General features: G+C 49.0%; 1 protein-coding gene across 1 annotated transcript; it reads left to right on the top strand.

The window, feature by feature from the left end:
- Nucleotides 1-271: 271 nt before the first annotated feature.
- Nucleotides 272-9862, top strand: Tmprss5 (transmembrane serine protease 5). Its single transcript, XM_042682928.1, has 12 exons — nt 272-359; nt 570-668; nt 1200-1319; nt 2274-2409; nt 2679-2792; nt 4314-4357; nt 5018-5180; nt 6047-6225; nt 7816-7914; nt 8324-8466; nt 8708-8860; nt 9805-9862. The coding sequence occupies exons 1-12, from the start codon at nt 272-274 to the stop codon at nt 9811-9813; spliced, it is 1347 nt and encodes a 448-aa protein (XP_042538862.1). The 3' UTR covers nt 9814-9862.
- Nucleotides 9863-10372: the final 510 nt, after the last annotated feature.

The following is a 10372-nucleotide window of genomic DNA, read 5'->3' as shown; positions in this document are numbered from 1 at the left end:
AGTGGGTTAAGTCTGGATTCCATTTTTTATTCAGATACTTATAGCCATCTGAAAGTAAAATGGGGGGGGGGCTCCAGGAGAGCAGAAGGGAGCTGGAGGGGCAGCTTGGGGAGCGCATAGGGATGGATGAGGTAAACAAAGCCTTGTAGGTAGCAGTCAAGGGAGGAAAGGCTGAGATTAGAGAGAGGGGGCTTGGTGTGGGCTGGGTCTTCTCTTGGCAGCCCTTGATGTGGGGATCCTGAGATTCTGACAACTGTTTCCTCAGAACCCAATGCTGAATGATCTTATGGAGGCTCAATGCTCAGACGCCCCAGGACCTGGGATCTGCAGAGCAGAGCCAGGAGACCAGCAGCAACCTAGTAGGTCATATTAGCCGAAGAGGAGTGACAGAGTGGAGGCCTCCTTGTGTCAGCCCCACACGGGGCTCCCTGTTTCCCATTTTGGGGGTTGAATGGGCTCAAGAGGCTTCAGGAAGCTCTCTTCAACTCCACATACCCATGCCTAGGGGGTAAAGTGAGGCTCACTGGCAGAAGCAGAGAACCCAGAAAGCCCTCTGCCTTCTTCCACAGTCTCTCAGGCAAGGTGCTGGTGCTCCCTACGACGTGGCTGCGTGGTGCTGGCGGCCCTGATGTTGTTGGCAGGAGCAGGTGTCGGCTCATGGCTTCTAGGTCAGTGCTGGGAGCCATTCTGTGGTCCAGAGAGGGATGAAAGACAGGGACCGGGAGAAGCTGGAAGAGAGAAGTAGACACCGAGCAAGTATCAGGAGATGGGATCTATGTCTTCCTTGCCTATTCTATGAAGACAGCAAGGGGAGAAGGGGTGAAATGTAGCAGGCCAGCCTTAGGCTTCCCCTGTTCAGTGTGTTAGTCCTACAGTTCCAAATTACTTGAATGACAATCCAGGGAAGTCCCAGTCAGACTTTTTCTAGAAATCTTTGCCAATGATAGAGACATGGGCAGAGACAGGCAGAGAGAAAGAGAAAGGCAGTCAGACAAAGATAGAGAGACCGTTCCATGCTCATCCTTGGAGGTTGGTTGGGGTCCTGCCTAATGGGCAAGTGGTTGGTAGAAGTCCCCAGGTAGAAGATCTGCCTCTGCTGAAGGAATTTCTTGTTCTGTACCTTGGGCTTCTCCTAGGGGGAGAAAGCCCTTCCTTTCCCTAGCCTCTTTTCTGTGAACCTCTCTTTTCCTTCTGTGAAGTACTGTATCTGTGGCCAGCTGCCTCCCCGTCCGCTTCCACCTTGCAGGATGAGGAGACGACTTTGAGCTGCTCAGGTATCAGCAGTGAGGAAGCTCTGCTCCCTGTGATTCCCAAAACAGGTGGGTCACCCCTTCCCAAGGCTAGAGAACTCCCCCACCCCATCACCCAACCCAGAGTCCTTTACAGCTCTAGGAGCAACAAACAAAAGGCTGAGATCTGAGGATTAGGGTTTGAAGCCAGCCCAGGCAGAAAAGTACCTGTGAGACTCTTATCTCCAATTAACCATCAGAAAATCAGGTGTGGTACTGTGGCTCAAAGTGGTAGGGCACTGGTCTTGAGCACAAGAGCTCAGGGACAGTGCCCAGGCTCTGAGCTCAAGACCCATGACTGACAAAAACAAAAACAAAAAACCCACAAAAGGCTGTGAGTTCACTACTAGCTACTAGTTTCCCTACTCTGGTATGAGGGTGGCTCAATGATGCTCTTGTACCAGGGGACTGTCCTGATCATTGGTTAGAACGTGGCATGGAAACTTGTCATATGTAGCAAGGATGCCAATGTCAGAGCTAGATATTGTACATGTGTGGGAGGGGCGGGGGGCGGTAGCACTTTGTGACCAGAAAGGCCACCTAGGCATCTGGAGATACCTCTTCACATTGTCCCCTGCCCTCTCCTGTCTTGTCCTCTACCTTCCAGGTAAGAGAAGAGGATCAGAAAGCCTGATGCTGCTCTGAGACTGGGGCTTAGAATCCATTCTAGAAATTAGAACAAGGTTAGAGTCTTCCTTTTGCTAGTTACAAGGCCTTGGATACATTCTTTCTTTGAGTTTTATTTCCTTCACTCTAAAATGGGGATAATAATATTTACTATGCAAAGTTGTAAAGATAAAATATATGAAATATAGAAAAGAGCTTAGTTTAGAGCCTGTATGTTAGTCTGCTCTTGTTACCATAACAAAAACCTGTACATGGGGTGGCTTAACCCACAGACTCCTCTTTTCTCACAGTTTTGGAGACTAGACATCTATCTAAGTATATGGTGCTGGCGATTTGGTTTTCATGCTGTGTTTTCAGTATCTTTCAGAATAAACAGTGAGAACTCCCTACTGGAAGTACAAGTAAGGGCCTGGCCAGGCTGGTTCCTAGTCTGCTATGAGGGCTGGAACCCCAGCCTGGGGCAGCAGGTCTGCCGGAGCCTTGGGCATCTCAGGTAATGGGAACCACCTGGGACCCGAGGAGGAGGAAGGCTGGCTGGAGGGTAGGGGGAAGTAGAGTCGGAGACTGCTGTACGCTTGTTAACATCCAAGTTCTCATTCATTCTGGTCTCTGGTACCCCAGCCTGTTCCTGTGTCAGAAGTTATGGTCATAGTCATGGCACTGGTTGGCTATCTCATACATTTTAATTACGATTATAATTAACCTGTATCTCATGTTATAGTCTAAAGCTGATTTCTTGTTCTTTTTCCTTCCTTTGCCAAGACTCATTCACCACAAGGGAGTGAACCTGTCTGACATAAAGCTCAATAGCTCCCAGGAGTTTGCTCAGATCTCTTCTAGGCTGGTAGGCCTCCTGCACGAGGTGTGGCAGCCCAGGTATGGTGATCTTCTTCCTTCTTCCTCCTCCTCTTCTTTCTCTTCCTCTTCCTCCTCCTCTTTCCATGCTCAAGATCAAACCCAGGGCCTTGCATCTGCTAAGCAAGTGTTCTACCACTGAACCACACCTCCACTACCCTGATAAGGTTTAGCAGGGGCCATGATGGGAAGTACAGAACAATTTTATTTCAGGATAGCCTGGTAGTGAGGATATTGGCAGTATAAGGGGAAGGACAGAGGAACAGAAATTACCACTCTAGTTCACCAGGCCCATTACAGCTACCATATGTTATTTTCCCTTTGCAAGAAATCCTGGGTTAGTTCTTATGGCCAGAGGGTTTGGAAAGATACTTGTACCCCCTGTGTACTAGTTTGTTTTATGTTGTTTTGACTAAATACCTGAGAAAAACAATGTGAGGGAGCAAAGACTTATTTTGACTTATGATTCCAGAGGGTTTAGTCCATGGTTGCTTAGACCCATGGCCTTGGGAAGAGTATCATGGTGACAGGAACCACAAAGAGACAGAGAAGGTATAAAGAGATAGATGAGGTATATTCTTATGTTCTCCAAGGACACACCTCTAGAGATGTGCTTCCTAGCTAGGCCCTGCTTACTAAAGTTTCCACACCCTCCCACAACAGCACCAGCAACTTAGAAGAAGCTTTCAACCAAGGAGCCTGTATGGGGGATGCTTTGTATTCAAACCATAACGTTCTGTGGCTGGCCTCCAAAGATTCATGGCCGCCTCATAATGCAAAATGCATTGAGTACATTGGGGATAGGACTCTCCAGGAGGTTCCAAAGTTTTTTAACAGTCCCAACATTGAAAGCCTGAAGTCTAAAATCTCTTCTGAGACTCAAGGAAAACTCTGAGCAGTGAGCCTCTATAAAATAAAAAAAGGAAAATGCAAACTTCCACGACAGAAAGGCACAGAAGAAACATTTCCATCCTCAAAGGGAGGGAGGTAGACACAGAAAGGCAGCATGGGACCAAACCAAGACTTTCTTCTAGTAGCCCAAATGTCTGGATCTTGACCGTTTCTGGTTTCCCGAATCCACAGCCCTCCTGTTCTCCTGGAGAGTGGTCTTACCCCTTCCTTGCTTTCCCATTCAGGAATCTGAGCCTGGAAAGGAACATGGGGTTAAGAGATCTATTCACTAATGCATTCCCTACTCATTCATTCATCACATGTTTTTTTCATTTAGTAGAAACAGCTGGGCTTTCTCATCTATAGATACTCTGTAAATTTGGGCCTTCTCAAATTGATCTGCTAGGATTGTGAAGCTTTCTGTTGTCTTCTGAGAGATTAAGTAGAATGCACACTGCTGTCTTGGGCACTGGTTGGGAGAAAGCGCCCGAGCTCTAGGGTGGGAGAGGAAGACAAAGATGGTAGTTTTAAGTTGGTGACTACATGTCACTGTCTGCCTTCTCCTACCAACCCCTTGTCCTTAATACCCTTGGATGTATGTGGCCTTGCATTGGTCCTGTCCAGCTTCTTGCTGGCCCCTCTGTTTTGCAGAGACAACTGTACTTCTGGCCGAATTGTTTCCCTCAAATGCTCTGGTGAGTCATGTGTTGAACTCAGGAAGGTGGCAGTGGGAAGAAGAACCATTATGGGAGGCTCAGCTGGGTCTGGGTGGAGGGGTCTTGACCTGCTGCATTTCTTCTTGCAGATACAGTTTGCCCAAACAGAGTCATCTGAAGCCCCTGTCATGTCCCTAGCCATCTGGGGTTGGCTGGGTTGATGATTCCCTATGCCACTATTTCTCCTTTCTGCCTTGGCCTCTGGCACTCACTGCCATGTCCTTCTGGACTGATTCCAAAAGTGGAATCATTCCAAAAGTGGAATCAGTATTGGCTGCAGAGCCACCTGATAGCAGTTTCTGGAGACTAAGGATAGGTGGTAAATTAGAGGTCCAATGGGAAACAGTGTGTGAGGTGCCTCTTACCTGTCTTCCCACCCATATGTCACCTATTTATTTAGTCCTTCCTCACATCTATCCACACATTGACACGTTGGCCCCTACTTTGTACTATGGGATAGTTATTGGGCCTCCATAGATATTGCAGACATGGTCCCTTCTCTCAGCAAGCTCACAGTCTGTGCTAATCAAACGCCTATCTTTCTGTCTTCCCTTCTTAGGACCAGGAATGGTAAATGAGAGCCATCCATATTGGCTCTCTGGCTTGCTACTCTCTCTTTGTCACCCTTTCTGTTGGCAGAATGTGGGGCAAGGCCTCTGGCTTCCCGGATAGTCGGTGGGCAGGCTGTGGCTCCCGGACGCTGGCCATGGCAGGCCAGTGTGACCCTCGGTTCCCGGCACACATGCGGGGGGTCTGTGCTGGCACCCCACTGGGTGGTGACTGCTGCACACTGCATGCACAGGCAAGTGTGGGGGACTCCTGGGGAGGTAAGGGCTCAGTCACCTTTTCTGATTGGCTATTGGTGTGTCCTGTACAAGTGTCTATTCCCAATGCAGAGTGATAGTCTCCATATTCAGTGCCAAGTTCAGCTCTGGTGAGTTCTGTGTGAAGATCAGTCATAACAAAGACTGGTGCTTTGTATTCCTTTGGTTTTTGTAAAATCTTTTGCATTCATAGCACTCTGTGCTTCTTAGCATCTATCTCCACTGTAATTAAATCTTTTCTATGTAATTACTTGTTGAATATCTTTTATTCCTCTTCAGACCAGAAGCACTATGGGAGTATGACTCTCTCAGTCTTGTTTACAATGAATGCATTTGTAGATGTTTCCACTATTGGGTCCCTGGGGCCTTGAACAGTTCCTGAATGTAATAGGCAGTAAATATTCGTTGGAATAAATGGACAGATATCTTCTCTTGGTGGTAGGCAGAGAGGAAGGGACAATCTCCATTTTTACAGTGAGGAAACTGAGGTGAATGGGGGAGAAAAGCCTCCACCAAAATCTCACATAGTAAGTGGAGAGAGAGGACTGAGAGAAGTTTGTCTGACTGAGCTCAGAATTTGGATATTACATAAAGCCCTTTCATGATTGTTAAGAAACTTGGAAGGCGTTTACACAGGAAGAGAGGGAGTAATATTTGCAGGTGACCCCTACATTTCTCTATCCATGAGTCCTGATGTAGTCATTAAACACTTCCTACTTGCTCAGTGCTGGGGTGATACTAAGAGTCATGATCCTTGGGTATGGTCCACTAATGTCTTCCCCAGTCAACTTCTACTGTGCTACCTTTCTTCCTTCCCTGGGCTTAGCGTGGTCTTTGTGTGCAGTTTCAGGCTGTCCTATCTGTCCAGCTGGCGGGTCTATGCAGGGGTGGTCAGCCACAGTGTTGTCAGGCCACACCAGGGGGCTGTGGTGGAGAAGGTCATCTCCCACCCCTTGTATAGCGCCCAGAGTCATGACTATGATGTTGCCCTCCTACGGCTCCGGACACCACTCAGTTTCTCAGGTGAGGCTTTGGGATGAACAGACTGAAGGTGGTGGTTATAAAGGAGTAGAGCTAGTGGGAGGAGAGGCTAGCTGGTTAGGTTAGCTTAGCTTAGGTTCCCTCCTAACTCCATCAGCTTTAAACTACCCAATGCATTTGGGGACTATAGGGAGTTTGCATTCTCCTGAACCTGAAATTGTATGAGCTCTTGACGGGCTCTTTTAGAGGATGAGCTGTGCACAGAACTTTTTTTTCTCTTTTTTTTGAGGTCCCATGAAGAGCTGCCTTCTCTACCAAGTAGCTGATGACCTAGGCAGGCCCCAGAGCTCAGTCATTTTTGTAATATCTTAAAGAAATTTCTCTTATTTTCCCAAATATCCTCTTTCTTAGTCCTCTTAACTACTCTCTCAGGTAGATGAAACAGGTTTGTACAATGAGGTTAGAGATTAGGGAATGCCTTGAAGTCATGTGACCAGCAGTTCCTGAGCTGGTGTCCAGTGCCAGAGCTCTTGTTGCTCCTTCCCTGCCGGGGTGAGCCGCAGCTGCCTTAGTGCATACCTGTGTGTGGACACAAGACCCAAACACTACACCCACAGAAGCATCCTCAGATGCACACCCAATCACATGCTCAGTCATGTGCAGTCACACACACCCACTCGTGCATTCACACACGTGAATGCTCACACATTCACACACTCATACACATACACACACACTTGTATGCACACTCACCCTCCGCACACCTTTCCAGATGCATATGTTCAGCATGCTTTTCATTGTCCCTGAAGAATTGGGTTTCTCAGACAGTTTCACAAGTCTTCACGTGTCTGGGGAGGTCTGGGGGTGGAGCTCTGTGGTTGAGCACTTGCCCAGCAAAATTCAAGGACTGCCTTCCACCCCCAGAACCATAAACAAATGAAGGAAAAAAAATCTCATCACATAAATGAACTATTACTAAACAATTAATATTTCTAGAGGAAAACATTCTAGTAAATTGCTAGTAACCACAAAAACCTACAGTGTAAAAATAGGGCAGTATTCAAGTTCAATGCCAGTGTCCTCTGTAGAAGTTCTGAGCCTGGACCTGTCACCTTTAGTTCAGGTGGGAGATTGCAACATTTGGAGAGGGAGAGACTAGTACCCAACAGTCTTTCTCCTTGATTCAGTAGAGGGACTGAAAGAGAACTGAGAGGAAATAGCTCTTTCCCTAAGTGGTTATGCCTGTATTACCCACAATCACGCCTAGCTCCACTTTTATGATGTGTAAAGACTTGGAAGTGCTGCTGCAAGGAGGATTGGGCCACCTGGGGAAAAGGCCAGTGGGTTCCCATATGAAGTTGGATTTCCTGGGTCAGGAGGGAATTTCCATCTGCCCTTCAGTGCCCAGGTCAGGCAGGGCAGCAAGTGCATTGACTACCTCTAGAAGGCGTTATGCATACTGCAGTGTGCACATGAGCCTCCCTTGAGGACCCATCCCAAGGTAGGATGGAGCTGAACTGCTTAGCTGTCTAGGAAACCTGGCTTGTGGATATCAGACATCAGGACTGTCAAGATGCTCTGAGGAGGGAGACTCAGCCTGAGTGCAGACCAGGATCATGTGTTTTCCTGCAGACACTGTGGGTGCTGTGTGCTTGCCAGCTGAGGAACAGCATTTTCCAAGGGGGTCCCAGTGCTGGGTGTCTGGATGGGGCCACACCGACCCTAGCCATTGTGAGTCGGTTACCAGGGCCCTTGGTACTGAGCCGGTGGGTGTGGGATGAGGGAGGGGAGGGAGGAATCCTACATCCACTTTCCCTGGCCACAGCAAAGTTGGCCCCCCTTTCCCCAGCATCACCTTTGGCAGTCCTGGGGGATCCAGTTTGTTCAGCCTGTGTCTCTTTCAGGAGAACAAGCACTGAACATTTTCTCTAACCCCAGACTCCAGGACCTGGGAGTCTGTGTGAGTCCTGCTCCCAGCCTGATATATGGCAGCTGCCCCCTGATCCAGGCCCACAGCTCCTGCCCCAGGCTCTTCCCTTTGGGTCTCCATGCCTCTGGGACTTCTTACTCTTTCCATCTTGCTGCTCAGCCTTCTTGTACTTGCTTAGTGCCCTGCAACCTTTCCCGGTGTCTTCTACAGCCCATGGCTCGGACACGCTACAGGACACCATGGTGCCACTGCTCAGCACTCAGCTCTGCAACAGTTCCTGCATGTACAGCGGAGCCCTCACCCCCCGTATGCTGTGTGCTGGCTACCTGGATGGGAGGGCTGATGCTTGCCAGGTGTGGCCGGTGGCAGAGGGAGGGCACAGGAGGCCGGAATTAGCCTGGCTCTATGGTGTATGCATGTCAGTGACCTCTCTAGGAGAAGAGCTCATGCTTATGAAGGGAAAAGCAAGCAGCCATCCCAGCAGGTAGCAGGAGAGGCTGGAGAGAGAGTCCATCCCCCAAGTTGATCTGGTGTTCTTCCACCAAGAAGATCTGATTGGCTGTTTCTCTGTGTCTCTATGTCTGAATCCCTCAGGGAGACAGCGGAGGGCCTCTGGTATGCCCAGCTGGGGACACATGGCACCTGGTGGGGGTGGTCAGCTGGGGTCGTGGCTGTGCAGAGCCCAATCACCCAGGTGTCTATGCCAAGGTAGCTGAGTTCCTGGACTGGATCCATGACACTGTGCAGGTGAGTGTGGGGGCGAGGGTAGGGCTGGGAGGTTCCTCAAGGACCGGACTGGGAGATATTGTGAACCCCACCCCTTAAGTCTGCATCCTCCTGAGGGCTGGAAAGGAATGGACTAGGGAATGCCCATCGGAGTGGGAGGAGGACGTGTTGCTTATTGCATGGGATCCATTGGATTTCTAACAGTGGAAGAATTCACTAGATAAGAGTAGATACGAGTTTGTAGCTTAGATCTGCCATTTCCTGGGTGATCTTAGGTAAGTTCCTACCCTTGGAAAACCAGAGTTTCTCGGGGATATCCATCTTGGCTGTATTATATGCTACCATGATGACTGAAGGAGATAAAACCTGCTTAGAATCTGGCCCAGTGCTATACTTGGGGGACATGACCTGTAGTGTTACAGATGTATACATCTCGGCCTTCATCCCTGTTCTCTAAGGCGGTCACTAGTGACTGCCTTCCCTATTCTACAGCCAGAGCTTGGCATTTCTGCATCTAATTAACTTCTTGTGTGAGACTGAGCTTCATCTCTTCAGCAGTGGGAGGGCTGAGGGCAATAATGTGTATCAGAGCACAGTATTTGTGTTAAGTACCTCACAGGGGCGGACTGGGATCATGAAAAGCATCTTTCCCTGAGGCTGTGGCTGGGAGCAGGTGGGAGATGATATTCTTGAGTTTCTAGGAGGATGTACGTGTCCATCTTCAGAGCTGAGAAAAATAACCTAGAGAGCAGATATTTTTAGCTCCATCTGGTAGACGTGGAAGTGAAGCATCTGAATGGCTAAGTGTGAGTTACTAATAGAAAAGTCACTTGGCTGGCTTGAAGCCATACTGTGAATCCAGACTCTTTGTCTTTTGTTCCATGACTCTATTCCCCAAGTCCTGTTGTTTCTTCTCCTCCAACCTCACTGCGCACCATGCTCATGTCTCTTGATCTCTCCGGTAGGTCTACTAGCAGCAGGAGAAGCAGCAACGTTCACCCATACTGAAGGCTTGAATTTCTTACTACTGCATGCAAGATTATTACCACCCACAGACCGGCAGCTGGGCGACCGGGCCTCTCCCCCCAGGCCCAAATTTCTAGTGCCTCCACAACAGGGAGTCTCTGGATCTGGGTTGGGAATGATGGGGGATCTTGGGGATGAGAGGGATGGAAGGGACAGACCAAAGAGGCTGTGAGAAATGGCCAGGAGCCTATACTTCTGCCCTCCTCAGCCATCAGTGTGGCTTTTGTGAGGATACCCAGAGTACCCTTAGTCCTGCCTTCTCCTGCTACCCAGGACTTCCTAGAGGATCCCCTAGGGGGATCACCTAGGGGCTTCTGGGAGGATGGGTCCAGCGTCGTTCAGCCCAGGCTAATCCCATGCAAGTCTGGATCCTCCCCACTTCCCCACTGGTCTCCTCTATCTCCATTTCCATCTGGCTTTGGTGGGTCCTGCCTGGGGCAAGGACATTGTAACATGAGGAGATTATAGAGTTGAACTAGGGTACTGGTTTTTTAAAATGACAGTTCT

Source organism: Dipodomys spectabilis, unplaced genomic scaffold (genome assembly GCF_019054845.1).
Source record: "Dipodomys spectabilis isolate Male_0828 unplaced genomic scaffold, ASM1905484v1 ptg000076l, whole genome shotgun sequence".
In the NCBI taxonomy this organism is placed as follows: Eukaryota; Metazoa; Chordata; class Mammalia; order Rodentia; family Heteromyidae; genus Dipodomys; species Dipodomys spectabilis.
Note: the sequence above shows the minus strand (reverse complement) of the source record. Positions and strands in the feature narration are given on the sequence as shown.

What these genes read in the sequence shown, in the direction of transcription:
- Tmprss5 (XM_042682928.1), top strand. Translation starts at nt 272, where the DNA reads ATGCTGAATGATCTTATGGAGGCTCAATGCTCAGACGCCCCAGGACCT. An exon ending in AGGAGACCAGCAGCAACCTA is followed by an intron (nt 360 to 569) that starts GTAGGTCATATT and finishes CTTCTTCCACAG; the next exon opens with TCTCTCAGGCAAGGTGCTGG. An exon ending in CCACACCGACCCTAGCCATT is followed by an intron (nt 7,915 to 8,323) that starts GTGAGTCGGTTA and finishes TGTCTTCTACAG; the next exon opens with CCCATGGCTCGGACACGCTA.